The 23,836-nt window shown below is 43.7% G+C and overlaps 1 protein-coding gene across 1 annotated transcript; it reads right to left on the bottom strand.

Moving 5' to 3' along the window:
- Nucleotides 1-907: 907 nt before the first annotated feature.
- SENP5 (SUMO specific peptidase 5) lies at nucleotides 908-15,729 on the bottom strand. The gene is made up of 9 exons (XM_075506969.1): nucleotides 14,661-15,729; nucleotides 11,133-11,238; nucleotides 10,836-10,983; nucleotides 10,149-10,196; nucleotides 8,165-8,242; nucleotides 5,351-5,488; nucleotides 3,561-3,644; nucleotides 2,116-2,166; nucleotides 908-2,024 (listed from the first exon to the last, which is right to left on the bottom strand). The coding sequence occupies exons 1-9, from the start codon at nucleotides 15,595-15,597 to the stop codon at nucleotides 1,914-1,916; spliced, it is 1,701 nt and encodes a 566-aa protein (XP_075363084.1). The 5' UTR covers nucleotides 15,598-15,729; the 3' UTR covers nucleotides 908-1,913.
- Nucleotides 15,730-23,836: the final 8,107 nt, after the last annotated feature.

Here is a 23,836-nt window from a genome sequence, read left to right as displayed (position 1 = left end):
TCACCCTCCACTGCTCGCAATCACTCGCCCCAAGAAGGTGCTGCTGTTTGTATCAGCAACACTTCAGGGAAACACCATGTGCTGGAAACCACGTGCTGCGGGATGCTCTGGCACCACGCAAGGGGCAAATGCATGCTTAGCCAGTCTGGGTGTTAAGGTTGTTTCTGATTCGGTAAGTTTCTTGTTTAAATTATGTAACCATAAATGTAACCTTAAATTATGTAAGGCCTTCCTTATCTTGCTAAATTAAGCCAGTCCTTGCCAGCTGCCACAAGGGGAAGTGGGAACACACAAGGATACTGCAGCACCTCCTTCTCTAGCACAACACAGCATGCACAGGCTTCCATCTCCCAGCCTGCCTGCGCTTGGCACTCCCTCACTTCTTCCTGCTCCCTCCCGTAATCTAGCAGGGATTTGCACCTGGCTTAGCTCAAATCTGAATTAATTTGCAAGACAGGGAACTCAAAGTGGTTTTCCTCCATCAGAAGTCAGGGCTATGGACAGACACAAAGTGAAGCTGTGCAACAGATGATGTTTAGCATTAAAAATAGTTTTCCTCTGGGCTCACTCCTTTATCTGGCAGAAAAACATAGCTAAGACATTTGCTGGTGTAGCCATCCCATACAACAGTCTCTTCAAACAAAACTAGCTCTCTTCAGCAAGGAGCACATAATAGTTTACAGATCAAGGCAAAAAACCCAAAAGTCTCAAGATCCACTGCTCTCACTTATCCCTGTCCAGGGCAACGACATGGCAAAGTTTAGTGCTGGACTCACAGCCTCCTGCCCCTCGGGAGCAGAATGACATAATCTTGTTGTGTTTGTACAGCACACACCCAAGCGCTATTATTCCCAACCAGACCCATCGGTGCTACCGAACGCAAACAAAACTAGGGATGTTTGAGACAATCAAACAGCAAATGCAGCAGAAATGAATTAATTTATATTTGAACAAAGGCAAAAGCCAATGGGAGGTTAAACATGACAAGCTTGAAGGGAGTTCATTTGAAGACAGAGCTGAAGGGAGAGATGCCGAAATGGTACATTTCACTGCATACTGTGGAACTGAAACAAAGCCATCTGAGATTTAAACAGTTACAGCCAAAGAGTTTATCTTGGTATCTAAGCTGTGACTCTTCAGGGCCAGCTTTATAATTCTCCTTAATACACACATCATGGAGACTTCTGCAGCATATAGGAACATACCATCAATCTGACTGACTGAACACCTTTGTACTTTTTATTATACAGACAAGTGCTGAAGCTTTATTTGTGCAAAGGCTGCTTTTTATCTATAGGGACAGGCTGATAATGACAGCTGGATAAATGTTAACAGAACAAACTTTATTAGCAACTTGAACTATTTAAAAAAGGGGTCTCCACAAATTAGATGTGTAGATGAGTTTAGCCACCCTAAAAAGTGGTAATTCAGTATTATACAGCCACAACAGGGACAATGGAACTATCAAATAGGTTCTAGCTGTTCTTTTTATGGCATTGATTTTTTTTTTTGATACATTCAAAGCATTATTGCATCAGAAAACATATCATGCATCTTTATGTTTCCAGACAAAATCACCTGTATTTGTCATTTCTAGCTACATCTCAAAGGTGCACCAAATCTACAGTTTTATGGTTTTAGTTGCATGCTTTGCCTATATGCATGCTGAGATAATAAATATTAAATACAGGAAAGAACATAAGAGAATCAAACTGACATAAGGAATATTTTACGGCAGCTCTGTTATGTTCTGCCAGTTAAAGAGCTTGTCAAAAAAATTGAGGTAACAACAGTGGCCACACCACTCAGCTGAGAATCGCTCAAAATTCACGGAAGTTTTCAGAAATTCAAGTACACAAACACCAGCTGCAACTTGTCAGAAATGCCAGAGAAATTAGGCTGGCTGCATTTTATTAGTCTATTAGCTGGCGTTCACACAGCTCCTTGTAAATCCTTTTTCTCACTCGAGGCATATCTTCCTGGGAGAACTGAAAAGGCTGGTCTAAGGCGAGGCACTTGCAGTACTGAGGAAAAGGAAAAGGCTTGATTGAAAAAAAAGGACATTTACTGTATGAACAATACAGGCCACTGATTTTTAAAAAGCAGTACTCTTACCTGGAGCACAAAAACCCCACAGTCACTGTCATTTTTCTGTTGTGGAATGCACTAAAAGGAAAAGAAACAAGAATAGACATGTTAGATCTTCACTTATCCTTTTATTCTCCAAGTCCTGCTTAAAGTCCAAAAGGAGATTTGGCAAAACGATCAGGTATCTCATTCTCGGAGCTAGCTGTTCTGCAGCACTAGAAACTGGAGTTGTAATTACTTATTCTGATCCCAACTTCTGCAAGGTGACACTCAACACCTTGTTAGAATAACACCTAACATTTAGAAAAATATATAGTGTAGGACAGAAAACAAATTATGAATCTTTCTTTCGAGTTTATTTTCTTTTAGTGACCTACACAGAACAGCTTCCCAATTAGTTTAAATAAATGTTTGTACAGCATTATCTGCTTTACACAGGACCAAACTGTATCAGCAAAGTCACACAGGCCTAGAGGAAGCTTACTCTCAGCATCCATGCTACCAGCAGTGGCTTTCCTCCCCCAGCCACACCAAAGGGTCTCAAAGAACACAAAGAGTGGTCCGTCGTCAGACAACAGCACTAAGCAAGGCAGTCTCAAGTGATAACTTTCAACCTTCATTATTTCTTCAAACATGCTTGATTTTGATATGTGGAGCTAAAAAGTCCCACTCGCTAGTGCTGCTATGTCTCTGGCACTTGAAGAGGAAAAGTAATTATTTTTCCTCAACTCCCAGATCTTCTGCCTCACAGAATGCAGGAGGACAAACTCTGACTGCACAGGGTGTGCGTGAGTGCAGAGAGGAATCATTTCATCATTGTATCAGCATCTAAAAATAAACCTGTGCAAGGAGGGAGCTGTTGGGATTATGTCTAGTGTGCAATGACCCGTTTTATATGTTTGGAGCCATTATGGGATGGCTACGCAAGTCACATATTTCCTCATTTACACTACACACAAGTTATTCCCTTTTATTGTTGCCAGACTTTGTTTACTTGTGATCAAATGCAATGTGCCACAAACAGCCCTGGAGACCAAAGCCCTCTATCCATAGCAAACATAAAATATAGGCAGTAGCAGCATTAGCCTGTTCCCTCCCTCACCAAACCCCATCCATTTGGCATAGTGCAGAACAGTCCTTTCGGCAGAAGTCAGGAAGCTGAGTCTCCAGCTCATTCAGTCCTTGACCTTGTGCCAACGTGGGCACCAGATACAGGGTTTGCTGCACGGATATTTAATTGTCCAGAGATTAGGCTCAGATCATCAAGTCTTGCAGAAAGTGTTAAAGACCTGGTGGGAGCTGAATGAGCGACAGAGCTCTAATTCCCATGTGTAACCACGTGTCGCTCCTACCACCCTCCACGTGGTCAGCATAAAAAAAATTTACTACTTGTACAAATATATGGGTTTAGAAGCAGCCTCCTAAAATCTCCCAGAAAGTCAGACTCCAGAGCTCAAAGTGCTGCCATTTACCTTTGTCACAGCAGTCTGCCAACCCTGAAGAAACTCGGGGCGATTCTTCTCTCTTGCTTCAGTCAGCAAATACTTTCGAATGTTCTTTAAAAAGGAAAGGGAAAAAAAAGCAACAATATTATTCACCAGCTAAAGAACAGGAGAGAGACATTGACATCTTTGCTGGTATCCTTCTGACAATGAGGACAAATTTCAGGTAAGCATTAAGCATTAGGAGCTGAGCTCAGATCTAGAGGTAAAGAGATGAACTGTGGTGGGTACTGTGCCTTCTACCATCAAGGCTCATCTTGGTCTATCAAGGGGAGCTTTAACACCCCTCAGCCCCACTGTACACTGGTATACACTGGTATACTTAATACTAGACTAGCTGTGGCACTCAGGCACACAGTCAGAGTGCTCTCAGACATGCAGAGACACACGGTGCAGTCTGGCATGTGTTCTCTCCTGGCTAACTTGGCTGACACTAAGGCCCTTACATTCAATATGATAGCATTTTCCTACCTGAATCTCAATACAAAACGCTTTGAGTTCTGCAGCTAATCAACAAAGCTCCAGGGAGAGTTTTAGTGACATTCAGGGAAAAATAGTCTGACACAAGCGAAGAGAAGGAAGCAAGATAAATGAGCCTGTGGTCTTGGGTTAAGCAAATCCTTCTACTTCTCTGTAAACTGGCTGGTGGTTTATAGCACAATTTAAACACACTCCAGCACACTAACATTCACCTCAGTGGGTTTTAGGATCACAGTGTAATTTTTGGTATTGGCCCCGTTCCCCTAGAAAGGGCAAGAATAAAAGCCTCTCATGTTTGTGAGACATTTAAGTGCAAATGCCTTGCCTGGAGCAGGATGGGAAAGGCCACATTGCAAGACTGCAGGAGAGAGTGCAGGGCTGCTCAGAGGGACCCCTGGTTTATGCTGCAAGTTCAGAAGCTGGAGAGCATGAGGTCTCTCGCTCCCAGAACAAACATTAGCTTCATCCTCAGCAAATGCTAGCAGGAAACTAGTATCTTCATTCAGAAGTCCTAGCTGGGAACTCTCCTGGGTACAGTAATTACTACTCTTCCGTAAGCCAACAACTACACACAGTTAAAAGTAGAGGGCTGCTGCATCAAGCCAGCAATTAAGTTGACAAAATTAGCTTTTGTAAGAGGATCATTACAATTTGCTAGTCCCAGCAAAAATTTTCTGGCTGCTCTTTACCAGGAAGACTGATAATTTAACTCCAGTGTTCAGGTTGCAGCTTCGAAAGGTTGCTGGGTTATAATCAGAGGTATGCACTCCGTACCAATGCAGACAGAGGACAAAGGCAACACGCTGTTAATAGCACAGTAACACGTAAACCCCACTGGGCAGCACTACAGCGTCTTCAGTCCTGTACTCTCACCCAGGCAACCTCCCCCAAAAAGGACCACAATTTATCTTTTCCTAAACACAAGTCCCTTAGCAGTTGAAAGAACTGCCTTTACTCTCCTTCTGGCTAGTCTGCTTCCCTATGGCACTTGGCTTTGAGCCCCTGCTTTTTGTGGGAGCGACAAGCCAGAGCCACAAAAGGTGTGCCGATTACACGGTCAGGCTAATTAGGCAATAGGCAATCTGACCTCAGCTCCCAGCTCTGGTGTGACCCTGGAGGTCTGTGCTTCAGACTCCTCAGCAGGACAAGCTGATTCTCATTTCACACACGGCAGGACAACAGACACACTGCATTTAAAGTTTAAGGCTGAACAGAAAAAGGAGGAGGCGTGGTTTGCTCAAGAAAACAGTTCAAATTTTGCAGACACAGCTGTCACTCACCTCTACACAAAACTTAAAATGAATGCCTTGGGAATCATAAAATGAAATAATTTGATTGGGGATGTTCACAGTAATGAGGGACCAGTGGACTTCCAGGTGAATAGGAATTAACAAGAGAGTCTTTTTGAACAAGTCCACCTGGCAAGAAGAACAATATACATTAGACAATTCCACAGGCACAACACACCAAAGCAAGATATTAATTTTATCTAAGTCTCCTCTCCGCCACCCCGTAACTGAAGTCTTCTTTTGCCCCCTCCACTCTTTCAGCACATTCCTCATGTTTCTCTCATACACAACTTACTAGCAGGCACAAAAATACAGTTACAGTCCAGAAAGTGGCTAAGGACCATTGTACAGTACCAGAGTTAGTCACCACTGTATTTGTGGCAAAAGCCTGCTCACGTTGCACTTCAACATCTGCGTCAAAGTGGGATTTCTTAAGTAATGATGGTAATACAGTCGAGCCTCAATTTGGGTTAGCGATGTATCTTCAGTCATGACACTCCTGCAGTATGAACACCACTGATTTCTATCGGAGCTGCATGACGGCTAGCTGACAGATGAGGCACTTGTGATTACAAACACCCCACAAAACCAGCAAGCTGGTGCAGTTTGACTCCCTCTGCCCTAAGACAGGCTCTGTGACTTGTCAGAGGAGGGCAGAGGAGGAGTGCACGATGCTTTGGTGAGCAGAGGAAAGGAGGGGGTGAAGACGGAGCAGATTCATCCTTTCTTGAACTTAACTTTGTAGCAGATGTACTGTGGTCACAGGCAAGCAAACAAGGGAGAAGGTCTTAAAGTACAGAACAAGTAGATCAGATACAACACCCCCAGTGCCTGTGTGGCAGATGAGCCCTTATGCTTTCGGAAAGGTCTTTCATAATCTTCCTTCTCCCAGCTCCTCTTGAAATGGTTGTCTAATTGCTGGGTTTTTGGTGGTACAGTCCAGAAAATAAGCAAAAATCGAATACTGAACTAAATGAACTCATCCTGTGGGAAGATTTCTATGCTGCTTTTTTTTTTTTAAGCACTGTGCAATTTGAACAGTACATAATTGCTGCACTACTGGTAAAGGCACGTCGTTTGCAGGAAAGAAAAGTGTATTTTTTGAGTAACAGTGGGAAGCTGAAGGCACAAAAATGTCTGAGCATTCACAGCAGTTATCAGCTGAGCCTCGCGCACAACAGTGCTTTGATTGTCACAAGCATCGACAATCCCTGCTCCCACCTGCAGGAACTGCTTTCTGACCAGATTACAGCACACTTGCTACACAACGATCCATCATTCTTGGAGAGAAGCAAAGAGATGTCAGCCAGCAGCAAGCTGAGCCCACAAAGAAAAACTAGAATAAGATAAATGAACTACACCTTCTGTGATGTCCAGCAACAGCAGAGCCACGCTAAACTCAAGGGTCCTCATGTGACCCTAGCTGTGGGATTGCTGCAGGCGTGCAAACCTGTAGCAGAAGAGTGGAAAGAGGCAGCCAAAAGCTGGAAGGGTCCTTAGTTAAGATCTGATGTACAGAAAGAACGGTGGCAACCTAGATTTTTTTTCACCGAGACAATGCAGGGTCAGCCAATTGACGTGACAGCGGATCAGAGCAAGAATGCCAGTGTGATCAGTGGCCAGAAGGGACAGACATGAACAGGAGCTTTGAAACCACTTCTGTGTCTAGCTGCAGAGCATGTCCTTCTAGGCTCTGGTCTCCTGTATCCCAGGAGAGCATATTTATAAAACCTGGTGTGTTTAAAAGGCAGAAACAAATTCCCCTTAATTGAATATTGCAGGATGAAGCAGTCTACTGAATCCTTCCAACAGAAACTGCTTAGTTCTCATCCTTGCTTTGGAGATTCTTCAGGAATTTCAGTGTAAATGTCTAAACAACTGTCTTGCTCTCGTCTGGTCCCTCCTCAGCAGCAACATGAATACAGGTTCTGCTTTCAGAATCTACCTTCGCTTTTGGGTTTTTGCAAAACTTTGGTTGCTGGAGAAAAAGAACATTTTTTAAAAAATCTGGGAATATTAGGCACCAATATTCAGTCTCTCTTTAAAGAGATTTTAATAAATTATACGAATAGATTTTATATTTGGATAATGAGTTCATCTCTAGCATTTCACAGATGTGTGCTATTTAAGTGCTTCGGCAGAAAGATCATACATTCAAACATGGTCCTTGATTAGTCTTGCCTCATCTCCCATATTAGAAAGGACAAATGTTCACAGAAGAAAAAAAAAAAAAAAAAAAAAAAAAAAAAAAAAAAAAGAGAGCACTGGTCTTTGTATTAGCTGCCTCAGAAAATACCACAACCCGTGATCTGGTATGGGTTCCAGAAAGCAAGGTGAATTCTGTTCTTGTCATGTGAACAACAGTTTGGCTTATTAACTATGGGTCTCTAATATCTGCTTTCTAGGACCTGTACGTGTTACTCAGGAGTAACAATGATTTTATCAAACAAACCCAGTTTGAAATAAAAGGAAGAAGCAGAATTAAGCTCTCCTGTAGATTAGCGTACCTGGCACTGTCAGGAGCAGTAAGAGACGTTTCTTGCAGCTAAATTAACAGCTTGCATGAACATACACAAAAGAGATAACCTACCACCAATGATGAAGCCATTCAAAGTACATTTTCACAACATAACCATACTAACTTGAATAGTGCTGCCCTACTATTTTTATTAACCTCTCCCTACTGTGTATAGCTCCTTTGCAAACCCGTCCTTTGCAGGTAACACACTGTAACCCAGTTTCAAGTTAGCGATTCAACCCAGCCCGAAAAAACCAGAGCACTGATGACACAGAATTAAAGGATACCTTTTTAGTCCATCGTTTTACCCCATTATATCCTTTGGTTACGAGCTGTCTATGAAAAAAGCTGTTAAAGAAATGAACCTAAAAAAGAGAGAGAGGAGGAATGAGCACAGAAATCTTCATGCACAGTCATTCCCCTTCCCCCAGGATAATTTATACAAAACAACTTGTAATGAGACAATATTTAATGCAGGTTTAGAAATAGAACCCCAGTAGGGACAAACAGAGGCTTTGCCAAGCCTAAACTATTGCTGTTCTTCAGCTAGCAAATAAAGCAAGACTTATTTCGCTACAATATATGATGTGAGCCACTGCAGCATTTATATTTACACTTTTGTATCTCCAGGCATATCATGTTTAATTTTTTGTTGCGGATGGACTTGGGAGAAAAACACCAGGACAAGGAGTTACAGTTTTTGTTGTTCTTTACAGGGATTAAGGAAGAGAACACTGGACTGGCAAAGTGGGGGTGGTGGAGAAGGGAGTAACTTCAGGCTTTAGTTGCTGGAAGCTGAGACTCAAAAGAAAAAAGTTATGAGACTTAATCCAACAACATGGTCATTTGTATTCAGCTACTATGACCAGCTCCAGACAAAACCAATATTCTTCTATTTAAAAGCATTTTTAAGTTATACTACATCCATTTTGTAACTAAAACCCTACATTTATGGCAAAAAATGTAGGCTTATGTTAAAAAAAAATTACTTAGCTTCAGGTTAATACTATTATTCCCTGTGCTTAGCTTCTTGCAATTACAGGAACAGATTAATACAAATGGAAATCTGCAACATCTGTTTTTAATAATCCTGCTAGTGTAGAGGTGGTAGAAGGCTTGAGTTATTACTTGAAAAAAAAAGTTAGAAAATTCAGCATCTGAAAACACAGTCTAAGACCCATTAGCTATGCCAACAGACTTCAAAACCACATTTTGAGGTACCAGCACAAAATCTCCCATGAGGATTTCAATTATACACTATGAAGAAAAAGCAGACACAAGCAAACAGATACAATCTCCAATACCACAACCCTAGCACACACTCAGGAAGTACAGAGAATACTAATGAAGAATCACCATCACCACCAATCAAAGCAACAACGCTCTTTCTTCTGAGCTTTAAGAGTTCTGCAAAGCTCATCTAAAAATGGCTTTGTTTGGGTCTTCCTTTGTGGTCTCACCTGAAAATTGTTCAGCTCTACTAGTAAACAGATGGCTTTTTATAATTGCCACTGCTGCAAATGTAGTCACAGAAGGGGGGTGGGGAGGGTGGTGTGTGTGTTTTCTTGATTGTTTTTTTTTTTTCCCTTTCTTTTTTTTCAACTGCCACCAACAGTTAGACACTACAGTTGAAAAGCAGTAAGCATTCTGTTGAGGATGCACAAACCAAAGAGTCCTGCAGAGCCAATACTGCCAAGAAACCCAGCAGCTCTGCATCAATTCACATTCACCAGGCAGGCATCTGACACAGTTTGAGCTGTTACGGCCCCCACAGCTGCGAGGTGGGCGGGTGGGTGAGTGCAAGCAGCACATGTGCATGGTTCAGATGCTACCATTCATGGTTTGTCATCTCAGCAGAAATCCATCATCATCAGAAATTTCAGCTGAAACACCAGACTGGTGAGCAAGGGCACGGATAAAGCACTTCAGAAGCAGATAAGCTGGAGACAGAAACCTCTAGGGGGGAAAGGAGTGGGATGGGCAAAAACAGGGCACCTGTGTTCTACAGGTACACCAGTAACATCAGGTCACCACAGAGACCACCTGCAGAGCTAATCCAGTAAGTTCCTGAAACAAGAGCAACAGCACTGAAAACTGTATTTTAGCACAGGAAAGGAAGAAAATTTGAGCAGCAGATAGCAAGAAATTATAACAGAACCACTCAGATCATCATTGAGCTACATGTCAATTCTGTATCTGAAATATTCAATGTTTCACCCTTCCCTCTCAATCTCTCATTAGGTACATTTGCGTAATAACAAAAACCCTCACCTTTTCAGGGACTGCATCCATTATGAGTTCACCATACATGTTAATTATCTGTAAGAGTTAGTAAATATTTGAATATGTACAGAATAATTTTGTAAAACTCAAATTCACAAGTTCCCATAAAACGTAGGACCCTTCACACTTGAAACAGCAATAAGGAGGTAAGCAATTATAGTAACATTTTGTTGTAGTCTGAAGGACAAGCACTCTGGAACTAATAGCGGTCGGCCCGGAGAGAGACTGTAACTGGCTGCCTGAAGTCTGCCTCAATCTGAAACGCAGTTTAATTCAATTTAAGTCTACCGGTGCATGCCCTGGGCACTGTAGCTTTCTTGGTTTTTTGGCTGTGGGCCACAGTCTGCTGCTTCACTCTGCTGTTCTTGTAATCTGCTCAAGCTTGGGGATGGGCGGAGATGCTAAAACCTATATGGGTAGCCACTATTTTCTCAAAATAGTGCAGCATTATTTCTTCAAAAGGAAACAGTTCAGTTGTGACACCTCCCGCCTTCCAGACTTGTAACCACTATTATTGCACCTGCCATTGTAAAAGCTGCTCAACATTTCTTTTACTTCTCAAGTGTAAAGTAAGGATAGACCACCTATAACATAGCAGAAGGTGAACAACTGATATCCTAATATAAATGGGCTAAAAAGGGGTAAGGAAGCACATAAACACCAAGCATCTCTGACCTGGTCATTCAGCCAGTTCTGGCCTTCCAGTGTAGCTAAATCATCCATATCTAGCATGTGCTTATTATAGAAGACCCGGAAATTGCAAGTGGAGGGTTTTGGATGTTTTTCCCGATACTTCATGATTTCCCTGGTGATAAAAGGTTTTCTAAAACAGGATCGAAAAGGTAGAAAAAAAAAAAAGTCAAGTTCATATCAAATGGACTTCCATTCTGTTAGGTGTTAGATGTGGAGCGTGCAGTAGCAATGCAAGCAATTTGTCCTTTACAAAGTCTAGAATTTGATACTGCTACACACCTATGGGAGAAATCTTCATTAAAGACTTCTTTTAATCTTCCCATGACATCTTTTTCACAGAGTGGAACTAAACTGCCATATTTCTTCATAACTTCATCTAGGAATCCTTTAAATATACCAGAAAAATGAAAGTGCAAACATGTAAAAAACCCTCCGAGTTCACTAGTCCAATAAAACAGTCATTTCTTCCAAGTACGAGCAGCAATCATTCTGCACCTAACCAACACGCAGCACCACACATGGCAAGATATATATTTAAGAAAACTGAGCTCAAATTGGCAACATTAAATAAAAGCAGGGGAAGGAGGACAAAAATTAAAAAGCGGGAATCTGATCACTCAGCTTTACAGGGAAAGATCAGACCCCATTCTTCCCATATACACATATATCTACATCAAACTAATTATACCAGTGCTACAAGGAGAATCCATCCCACTGCTTATTTCAATTGGCATCTTAAATAATTTTACTGCAACATGAAAAGCCATCAGTTTCTGCAACAGTTTTCACTGAAAACCCAGTATCTTGTCCTTATGGTATGCAGAATTACTCTCCTGAAGTGTAAGCAGCCCTGCTTGGCAGAATGTTTGCAGTCTGTTCAGCTCCTCTGCTGCCACCATAGCAAACGGAAGAGACACCAGACAGACTCTCAGCAAGTTTAACTCATTTACGCTAGTATCCTAGGGATGGCATTTAAGGTGCCACAGACAGCCGTGTCAGCCTGCCATTGCCTGGGCAACCATAACACCAGAAACAAAAGATATTAACTAGGAAATAATGAAGAGATGAATGCTGGAGGAATTAAAAAACTAGGAAATAGATTTTTTTTTTTTTCTCAGACACAAGACTGGAACAGTGGAGACATAAATCACACTCAAGCATCCAAAACCACTTCGAGAATGAAAGAGAATGGAAAACAGGATTTCAACACTGGCTCATGAATAAGAGAAAAAAGACCACGTTGTCCAGCTTTCTGAAAATGAGTTTTCAAATGCAGCAGAAAACACGTGTTCTGCGTACAGAAAGCTGGATCTGAGATCAGAGTCCAGGGAAATTGCACTAACCCAAACTTCAGGACTCTTCTCAGGCCTGGGTGTGATGGCAGACTATCCCTGGACAGTGCAGTGTATGTTTAGCGCTCTGTTTACTAAGGCTATAATAATATTTCCTGGAAACTTTTAAAGATCAGGATGGGAAGAAGCAAGATGAGAGAAACATCTGACAGAAAAAAGTGCCAGAAGAACAGCAGTAAGAAAATAATAAAAAAAGGAGAGACCAAGAACAAAACACAAAGAGATGAGAAAAGCAGTGAAGATACAGCAAGAAGTACACCTGGATGTGCGACAGAAGGGAGGGAGAATTGAAGAGCGAGATCAAGCAACAAGGAAGAATTCTTCACAAAAGGATATCCTTCCTCGCAACTCTGCCACACACTTGCCTAACAGCTTTTATCCCTTACATTTTAGTAGACTGACAGGGAGGATATTTCTCACTCTGGCTAGAAGTCTAGATAGAAGATGTATGGGGATGCAAGTGTACCTTATTGTCTTTTAGTATATAAAATTTTAAAATACTTTTTATTCATACACGCAGAGGAAGGATTGTTCTTGTAGTTACAACTAACACTAGCAGAGCTCCAAGACACCTCTAGCTAGACTGACCTCACTTGGGCTGGTGTAACTGCATAACTCAAGGAGGAAAATACGAAGTTCAGACCTGGTGCAAGATCAGACACCCATCACAAACAGGATTTACCATGGAGCTCTGTTTGACACCTAATAGCACATCAGAATGCACTAAATATTGCAGCCCATTAACATCCAAGTTCAGCTGCTGCAGAGAAATTCAAAACCCGAGAGTATCCATAACACTTACATCTCCTTCATGCATCTACCCTAGCAACTCTTGCTAGGTTAGCAGTATCTTTTAGGGTGCAGTTAATTACTAACAACAGTCCTAAACAGACAAGAACTTCTGTACACAGTTATATCAAAATTAAAATTCTTTTTTACAGCTTTTCAGCTGATAAAACTCAGAAGTGCTATACTGTCAGTATGAGTGTGTTTGTAGTGTAGACTTGGCTTCAATCCTCAGAGAGAAACCCTCAACTCTGAAGAAAATGGAAACTTTCAAACTCACCTACTTTCATTCAGAAGCTAGGTAAGAATTCCCTTAAAATTGTCAAGCGTGGGAAAATTTAGTGCGTTTGCTGTCTGTCTTTTTAATTTTATTTTTTTAAGTTATTCAGGCCTCTCATGAACAAGAACATGACTGCCTATCAGACCACAAAACTTTAATGTTTGCCACCCTGATACAATCTTGGTTCTTGACTGTTACAGAAGGATTACGTCCTTTTTTCTGCTGGACAAGCTTTAAAACTCCATTGCAGAAGTGGTCTGTTCACTCTGGTACCACAGTTTCTCTCAATTTCTCAAATAGTGCCTGGTCCTTGCTGGATCACGTAAAGCCAGTCATAGAGAAATACATCCCACACTAACTTGTGGATATGGAAAGCTAAATCATCTTTTGAGGTTCAATGTCTCCTTTTTCACGTTTTGCTTTAGAGAATCAATTGCAAAATTGAAGGACAAAAAGGTGGGCAGAAAAATCAGAGCATGTCAAACTTCAAACAATCCCTTTAACACCAGTTGACACCAGCTTCAGATTTATGGGAATCTATGAAGCCAATTTCTCCAAAGGAAGACTTCAGTTATCAGAACACCACTGAACTTGAACATTATATTAATGGTACTAGGTGGCACAACGTGTTAGCTTACTGCTCCTTACTACATGTACAGTATGCTGCTATACATAAATAAGACACTGATTACTATTTTTACCATGTTCCTCTTCAGAGAGACTATCAAGTACTGCATGCTCAGCATTGAGTAAAAAGATCCCAAAGCCTTTTCACTGAACCTTTGCTAAGACTAGTCTTGCCTTTTTAAAAAATATTGTCTAATAAGATTCATTAAGCCTACTTTATGAAAAATTGAAGAGAAAACTAAGTGACAATGAACAATATTTGGCTATTAAAACCTGAGATTCATTAAGTGATTTAGTTTCATTCTAAGAGAGAAAGAGAAGAGAGGATAAGGCTGGAAGGAAGTATTAGAACACTAAGGATTTTCAAAAACCAAGTTAAGAGTAATAATTGTCAACCATTTAAAAAATTGGAAGTTTTAACCCCGTATCATCTTCTGAAACCACATGATAAAAGACATTTGTCTATCAACAATTTTCCACAAAGATTCCAATGAAATTACATTGTATTCTCTAAAACATAAGCAGCAGAGGCACCATTCAACTATTCCTCAAAACAGCTTGTCAGATAAGCATTGATTTGTCCTTCCTTCATGCAGCTTTCCTCTTTGCAGCCTCATTTCATTAAGTGTTATGCTAAGCACCCTTTACAATTCACAATAAGAAACCATTTTAATAAAGGAATTAACATAACATGTAAACTCCACAATACATCCAGCAGTTTTCAGGAATTCCTGGAAGCCCTAAGATATGTAAAAGGTATACCACAAAGCCACGTTGCCAACTGCTCATCAGCCACCCGGGAAGCTTTCTGACTGTTCCTTTTGCCTCCCTTCCGAGTTCCTGATTTTAGTCCTGTGCTTTCTGGTGAAGGCTCCTCAAGAGGACTTTTACAGTAAGGGTGATCTAGTAACTTTGCACTAAAAATGTCCAAGTTTAAGGAGCCCTCTACTTCCATTTGGCTAGAGCTGTCCTCATTTTGCGCCAGCTCCATGGATAAAGGTCCATTTGCAAAATTATCATTGACATCAGAATCCTGCAAGGATTGCAACAGTATCATTCCATCTACACCCTCATTAGATTCTGCATCATCTTGACCTGAAACAGCAATTTCTTTTTCTGTCATGGAGACGAAAACGTCAGAGCAATGATCCTCTGCCAGAGCCCCGTTGGTCTCCACTTGGTGCAAGGTCTCTGCTTCCAGAGACGCTCTAGCATGCAGTTCTGGCAGGACAGCATCCGCACTGCCATCCTGCCCTCCGGATTCTGGCTCCTCAGCACACGGTAACGCATCCTGCGTACGGCAGATCGCAGGTGCACATATTTCGTTCTCCTCACCTAAAGATTTGGGTGTATTATTGTTCATATCTGGTACGCTGTACTGGTTCCAAAGACGGTTACTTTTAGATTTCCAGTAGGAAAGCCAATTACACAATCCACTTTCAAAATCCCGCTGGAGCGTCTCTTGATGGTCCCTCGTAACTTTCTCCACCCACCTTGGCTTGATTTTTCGCAGTTTGCAGGTTTTGCCTCTTGCTCGAAGTTCCGGGGATTTTATAATTCTATACCGAAACCTAACCATAGAAAGTTTCTTATGCATCATAAATAAAGATCTCTTTTTTACAGTATGATGGTTAAATTTGGACCTCTTTATAGCTGTCAAGGGGCCACAAGTTCCATTCCACTCCCTTTGCAACAGCATTTCCTTTTATAGTTGTTTAAAACTATTGGGACTGTGTTGCCCTCACCATTATTGCTCTCCTCCCCGCTGTATACAAAACCACCTTTCTTTACAGGTAAGGCAGCACCATCCAGCGTACCACATGAGACATAGTGGATATTGCCAGGGATGCTATTAAGAATAGCGAAAGTTTCAAACTCTTCGTTCAAGGGACCTGCACTCTGAAAGGATTCATTGTTGAGTTTTCTTACTGCTTCTCCAGTCGGGCTTTTGGCTTTGCGATAGGGACAGGATCTTTTTGCTCTCAGTATTTTTGTAAGGAAAGCTGTATCGTTCAACAGTAGGTTTTTGATAGGTTTCTGCATTTAGAGGCACATCAGGAGCCCACCTGCTTTGGAGCTCAAGTGCCTTCCTTCTGTACTGCAGTCTTCTGTACAGTTTGTTATGATTTAAGCTCACAATTAGCTGAGCACTCTGTCTTTTCTTCTTAGCTAGGGAAAATTGCTTTTGGAAGCAGTATTTCCCAAGCTCCCCAAATCCAGTGGTCCATCTTCTAGACTGGGCCAGCAACTGACTTCTTTTCCAAAGCAAATGTCTTCTATGGCTTTTCATTTTTCTGCTGCATTATGATCTTGAAAAACAGCTGAAAGAATAAAGGAAATGAATTCAGAGTTATCTGGACTGTAACTTAATAGCAAAACACTAACACACACTCCTCAGGCAAAATGCCTATCCAAAATTCCACCCGTCCTCCAAACACAATCCCACGTTCCCTAGGACATTCTCACTTCCACCACAAGGAAAAAGAAGCAATAGTTGCAATGGCTGGGTGCGTAAACAGACTCTTCTCATTTACCTTCCCTTGAGGTAAAGCAATAAACAGGTAATTCCTCACCCAGCCCACGCTCCCTATATGTAATTTCTGTCTCTCTAGCCCGAGGTTAAATCTCTCTCAATACCCATGTTGTAGAGCAAGCACGGTTAACTAGCTTGCCTCAAAAGGCTTTTGAAAAACAAAACTTTGAAGTCCAAGTTAGTCAGCAAGTGTGTGCAGGTACCCTATTCCATCAGCACTGTACAAAGCAAACACTTATTCTTGTGCAATAAATGTTAGCAGGCACTCTGAAGACACTTCACACGCTCACACAAATTTTTGCCTTAAAGGAACAGCAATGCATGTACTGCCACAGAAATGGTCGTTCTCCGACTAGATAAAGAATGACACAGTTACTCTGTGAAGTGGTTCCTCTATATTTACAGTAACAGCTCACTCCATATGACAACACCACCACCAGCTTCTATAATCAGTGTTTATCTTTGCATTAACAAAGCAATAACAATACAGGACACCAGTTAACCACCTTAAAAATCCCCTTCCCCACTAAAACCCTGCATCTCAAAGTCTGCAATGAAGATATATCTGAGGCTACACAAGAGTGTAAATCCTGCATAGTAATATCTATTCACCTTCAGTACATAACTAAAAACATTAATTCAAAGGTAGAAGAATCAGAAACACAAGGGGAAGGCATCAGCCACACACACAACATAGGATGTTTCATGCAAATTGTCCCAGCCTCACCGAGTACATCACATCCTGTATTTTACAACAGTTTGTATTTTTCTCAAATTCAGAAATGGACTTTGCCCTCCCCCTCTATCCAACTGATCCTGACTTACAAACTGTTATAACAAATTTTCCCTTAGCCACATCTGTCCCAAGCATTACATGTAGGCCTCACCTAGCTGAAAATAAAGGAGCCTACAAATGGAAATAAAACATTAACAATTGGACTTTAAAGACAAATATGAATGCTAGACACCTGCAAAAACAGGTATTTAAAGTCTGACTTAAGAAGCTCTTCTGCGTTTTTCACTCTACTCATCTTAGACGTAAACAGCAGGTGGCATTCTTTTAATTTTTTTTTTTGTGGAGGAGTAGGAAGGGAGTAGAAATGCAGAGAAGATGAGGAATATCATTTAGCACTCGGGTAAGGTATTCCCACCATACAGAAAACAGTCCAGAGTTCACTACCTACAACCTAGAAAGGAACCTGGCTACCTCCACTGACAGAGATGTGCAAGACAGTACGGCTTAACAGTATAAGCACTGCAATAGAGTGTAGCTCTTTTGTAACCCTCTACTAGTCACCACGCAACTTAGTTATCATAAAAATTGGGACATAACATCTCCTCATGCCAATTTTCTCAGACTTGCTCTTCTAGCTCTTACATACTTCTCTACACTAGATCCAGTTTATGCCTGCTTTTATGCTACAAACTCTACATGTCTGTCTATTGTGTACGGTACCTACAAAACATTCCTTGAGTGGCCCCAGTAAACACCAGTCAAACCACAGTCTTGCTAGGACAGCTTATTCCAGCCACACTTCCATCCAGGTAAAACAAACCAACCCAGCAAAATCGCAGCGTTCTCAACAGAGCCATGTATACAAGGGGCTTCTGCCAACACAGCAAGCCTTGAGTACTCTAGGAAGAACACAGCACATGAAGGCAATGGTTTCACTGCTTCTCAGAGTCTCAGCAGTATGTGCCCAGTAACTGTGCAATATACCTGCTGGTTTTTCAGGTTTCAGCCTCACCAAGGCTGAAACCTGAGCACCAAGGCAAATCGTTCAGGAGAACACTCCTGAACGATTTGGAGTCACTGCTTTTCTCCTTGCTCTCTCGTAGCAAAGTCCAACAAGAAGCATCTGCTCCATGGGCACTACCTCAGATGTGGAAGAAGGCTGAGCGACCGCTGGTTTTCTGAACAGCCGTGGATTACACAGGAGCTGAAACGCCTACATCTGCCATTGTTTCACCCATAGTAGGCTGAACTAATGATCACAGTGGGAAAAATACTGAACTAGATTCTAGCAAAGATAAGTCCTGACAACAAAAAGAACCCGAGGCAAACTTGAATTGGGAGACGAGAGTGGTGCCACGGTTTCAACGCAATCAATTGCAACAGCAATCGAAATAGCTCATTTGCTCATTAGTGACATGAAATCCAGCTTCTTAAACTGCAACAAAGGAGGATCTTAGGAAAGCTATTCTACCCACCTGTTGTTCTGCTTCATTTTTAACTTAGATCATTAAAAAATGCTTCACATTATAACTTACAGGATTAAAAAATACTTCATGTTTGTCTGTGATGCACACGCCAATTTCTCCACATTGAAAGCTTTTTCTGTACAAAAAAGTTTCTCCTTAAAATGGGAAGAAAGTCTGACTAAGCCATTTAATCCAAGCAAACCTTTCCTGCCTTCCCCTCTCCCTTTTCAAACATAATCAATTTTGAGTCTGGATCCCTTTAAAGCAAAAGCCTCCAAGGAGCAATTAATCCCAGTCCTAGGAGCTGAAACAGTTCACTTTTCTAATAGCAGCATTACTTAGAGTGACAAAAGATAATCCATACGCAAATATTTAATTAAAGGTACTGCTTGAAGAACTTATTTTCCATCAGTGCTACAAGAGTATTACTGGTTTTACTTGGCAACATAAATCAGCAAGGCAAAAGGACAGCTTAGAAGTGCATTGCTAGAAAAGGAACTGAAGTGAGCAACATAAGACCAAAAATAAAGCAAGAACCACCCCAAGTTTAGGAACCTGAAGAGAAAGTCACATCTTCGCCCCATACATTGACACAGATGAAAAACCTCTGAAGTCGAGGAACTCGCACCATGAAGAGTCATTGGGCTAGTATAAGCCATACCTCCACTGCACAGGGATGCTGCCAAGCCTATACCAGCAAAATCTTAAACCCAGCAAAGCCCAAGATGTACACCTCCTCAAAGACCATAAGTGAAAGAAATTTACTGTCATTAGTCCTCACCCCTTCAGCTGTTTGACAAACCATCTGCAAATGATTAAATATTAAAAGGCACAATCTCTTTTGCACTGAATAAAGACAACCCCGAACTGTTACAGCTCTGTACTAATGGCAGATTCTGGTTATAAATCTGCTTTGTACTCTAAGCTTTTAAAAACATATTTGGGAGCCACTCAGTTTTCAGAATGGAGACCTATCCCAAGAGCTCTGGTAAGTTACAAGCAAACATGACTTCGTATCAACTTGACATAAAGCTGGTCTAAAATTCATTGAACACCTACACAGGAGGAATGGAGGAACGCAAGGCCCTTCATCCCCTACTGAGTAACAATTTCATTATTTTTGTTATATTTTCATTAGAGCAATTAGCAGCTCACTCCGTTTGCAACTTACATGGTTGCAGCTTATGTCACCTTCAGTGAAATTAAGAACTGGAAAAGACACTACCCATTCACATCTTTCACCAATTTTAAGCCTGTTACAGTTTAACCACTAATTAGTCCTTGGCAGTCCTATTTATTTTTGGCAGGTTTAGAGAGCCCAGGTTCTAACTGAAAAGCACAGAAACAGGAAAGGCAGACCCAACCAGTGCTGCTGACAGGACTCTAACCAAAGGTTTCCAGCTGACACCTGAAGCATCAGACCACCGAAACCTTTGTCCACACACATAGAGAACAAACCCATAGCACTGCAGCATTGCAGCTACTTCATACTTAGATCACCACAGGCTACCTAGGGCTGCCTCTGGGTGGCCAGCAGATCAAGAGACACATGCAGCCAATGAGTAATTCAAATACAGCTCACTTGCTAATTCCTAGGTTGTTATTTTTTTTTCCCCCAGAGTGCCCAGATTTTAATACTACTATTCAAAATATAAAGAAGCTTGTTTTGAAGAGCATCAGTAATGTAAATAAAGCAAACAGCCTTGGGAGCATGGTCTTGTGCGGGCATGAGTAATTTACGCATCACCTGCTCCCGTGGGAGGCAGCGGTTCTTGCAACACCCAGCGAGTCTAGCCTTTCCCACTGGAGATCTGGGCAGGCTCTCAAGGACAGAAGATAAGCAGGAAAGAAAAAGCGGGCCTGAGGTTAGAGAGAGAGCTGGGATATGCCGTGCAAGAAGATGCCCTCCCTCCCCCAATCGGAATCCAAAATTGGAAAGAACAAGAGGAAGCCGGGGAAGGGTGTCTCTCTTCAAACCACTGCGTGGCCAGAACTAAGCTGGTAAGGTCAGGAAGTCTGAAATGATTCAATTAGCACATGCAGAAGTAACGCAGGTTCACAGCACTGGGAGCTCTCTCCTCTTCGCTTTCTTTTCTGACCTGCCCAGCACAGTTCTGTGAACTGTTAACCACATATTCTGTCTCAGAGGTGAAACAAGCCCTAGGGAAAAGCACTTTGACAAAACATAACGTATTAACACAAGCCCACACAGAAACTGCCAAAGTCCAAAGTTACCAACTCATGGGAACACAGCAGGGCATGGAGCTGATGACCTTGCAGTTATCACACTGCAATGTTTAAACTCGTACAGTTACTTTGGTCTCTTCCCTTCTCTCAGCTAGTGTTTTTGGGAACTAACCCACAGTCTCAGCCGGCTGGCTACACATCTGCTAAATTTATTTCTGGCAAGACGATTATAATTTACTTACGGAAACATCCTCCTTTAGATTAGCGGAGATATGTATAGCAGATAAAATAGCATTTAAGAGAAATACTGTCACAAATCAGAGCGATGAAAGAGAAAAAATTCTAGATTAAAGAGCCCAAAGTTACTTTGGTACAAGTAAGGCATAAGGACATAAATAATTTTTAATCTTCAGGCTTTAGATTTATTTTAATGAAATATCACTCAAGCTTTGTCCCTTCCTTCCCGATACCTCTGCAGGGCAGAAGCATGGAAGTAGCTGAAACAAAGTCTATCAAATTTTGCTGTCCAAGCACTGCGAAAGGAACAGAAACTGAAATTTCAGTCTAGGTCCTTGCACATCTCTGGGACGAAGGGTCTCCCTGATGTTTTCTAAAGGCTTTCCTTAAGACACAGGATATTTTCACAAGTATTAAACACTTATTCCTGTGGCTTTGAAAAAAGATTACTTCTCTACTTGTGTTAGTGACACACACAGAGACAAGTAAAGGCGAGGCTACTACCAAAGGCAATCCACTTCTCTTCAGAGCTAGAAGTCTGGGCTAGAACAAGTTTAGTTTGGAGATGGCTTAGGGAGAGCGTGTTAGTTAAACCCAGTCCTCAGCTGAGGAACACAGCTCTGCTGTTCCTGCCCAGCAGTTCAGCACCCCACCTGCGCCAGCCACCCCTGCTGAGCTCCCAGTCACTGCCTCACCAGCACAGCCCAGTTTGGAAGGGCTCAGGGAAGGGAGAGGAAACAGCACTGGAGCAGGTAAGCTCTCTGCTTACACCACAAAAAGGCTGGGAGTCTCTGTGAGCAAGAGGCACCTCAGGGGCAGAGAAGTGGGGTCGAGAGCCCAACGATGGGAAAAAAATCTCTTGCAACAACTGAAAATCCCTTTCTACAGCTGCCCAGCTCCATCAGCGCCCTGACTCTCCCAGACTCGTAGTTATGGAGCGTCTGCCCGTGCTCCCCAGGAGAGACCGGCACTGAACGCCTCCACACTAGCCCAGGATTTTCCCCAGACTCCCTGTTCCCGCTAGCCCACTCAAACCCCTGTGACAACGCCAGGCACCTAGACGCAGCGCCTGCCCCCCGGCGCCCACAGAGCGGGCAGGAGAGGAAGCGGGAAGGCAGAGCGGGCCGGCAGCACAGCGGCAAGCGGCGCCCCGCGGCCTCCGCCCGCCCGCGGCTCCGCCGTGACAGCGTCCGGGCGCCCGCGCTCCCGGCCCCGCCGCTCTCCAGCCACCGGGGCCGGGGCGAACCCGGGCGAGAGAAGCCTGAGCGCTGCCGCAGGGAGCTCCGGGCGGGCACTGCCTCCCGCTCCCCCGGCCCGCACGGCGGGACCGGCCGGAGCCGCCCGGCGGCCGCTGGCCAGGCCGCGCTGCCCCGCACTCGCGGGGCTGAGCGCAGGGCGGGCCGGGGCCGGGGCCGGGGCCAGGGCCAGGGCCGCCGCCAACCGCCGTAACGGCCCGCGCGGGCCCGCCGCCCCCCGCCTCACCTCTGCCCGCCGGCGCCGCCCGGCTCATCCCGGCCGCCGCCAGGGCCGCGCTCCGCCCCCCGCCGCACGCCGGGCCGGAGCGCGCTGCGCCGGCGCCGCCGCGTCAGCCCTGCGACGGGGCGGGGGGCAGCGGCCGGCGGGGCAGCGCGCCTGCGCCCGCCCGGGGAGCGGGGCCGTGTCGGCGGCCGGCGGGGCAGGGCCTGCTCTGCCCGGCCCTCCGGGTTCCCCGTCCTGCCCTTCTCCTCCGGGAAGCCCGGGCAAGGCCCGGGGGAGACTGACCAGCCCCAGCCCCGGGCCATCCCTGCACAGCGGTGGGGCGTGTGAGCCGGGGGTGCTAAAAGGCGACGCGGGCCTTTCCTGGTGCCGTCGTCACTCGGCGGCAGCTCCCGTCCCCTCCCCGGCTGAGGACGGCCCTGCTCGGCGCGGGGCCCGCGGAACCTGCAGGCCGCCGCTGCCCCCTCCTGCGCTGCGCGCCAGCGATGGCCGCAGAAATGAGGAATTTAAAGAAACAACCCGACTTTTTAAAATAAACCATTAGTATCTCGGTATATGGATGTGTTTCTAAAAAACCCAAATTGAAAAACACTGTCCTTACTCCGGCCTCAGCAGTCTGGCAGCACTGCTGCTCCTCCAGGGAGGGCTGCAGGCAGGGCTTTCCCCAGGCTGCGGTGGAGGCAGCGGGGTTTGTTTCTCCGTGCGCTGCCTTTTGTGGGTCGTTTAACATCTCTGTACCACAGTTCCTCTGCCTGAAGCGTGGGGAAGAGAGGGGCCAGTTTAACGGCTGTGCTGTGTTGTCAGGGACATCATGAAAGTGGGAAGTGCTCCAAGACCATTGCATTTTTGTTGCTGGGTGGAGAAAGGTTACACTTCCTCTCACTGGGTAGCCCCTGTGAGGAGAAGCTAAAGGAATTACTCCAGATAAAGAAAAGTCAGCAAAGCAGGGAAGATTGGGAAACAGCCACGATGCATCATTTTTGTTAACAGCTTTGCACGAGGTGAGCTATTTTGTGCTCACGCAGTATCCATTATGCTGTGCGTTCCTCCAGGAATTACAGTATCCAGGCCGTGGGTTGTGAAATGCTATAACAAAGAAATCATAAAAAAAAAGGGGATAGAGAAGACAATGGGGTGATGCAACAAACAAAATGGCAAAGCCAGTGCCAAACTGAGAGGTGCTGGCTTTTGTTTGTTTGAAAAAAGTCCAGCCCAGCTCTCTCATTAAATGCAGTGCTTTCCTAAGCAACCATTTGTTCTTCCTGCACAGTAAATCCAGCCAAAATGGGCTAAGCAGTTTCAG

The sequence above is a fragment of the Mycteria americana genome, chromosome 7, assembly GCF_035582795.1.
Source record: "Mycteria americana isolate JAX WOST 10 ecotype Jacksonville Zoo and Gardens chromosome 7, USCA_MyAme_1.0, whole genome shotgun sequence".
NCBI classification, from domain to species: Eukaryota; Metazoa; Chordata; class Aves; order Ciconiiformes; family Ciconiidae; genus Mycteria; species Mycteria americana.
Note: the sequence above shows the minus strand (reverse complement) of the source record. Positions and strands in the feature narration are given on the sequence as shown.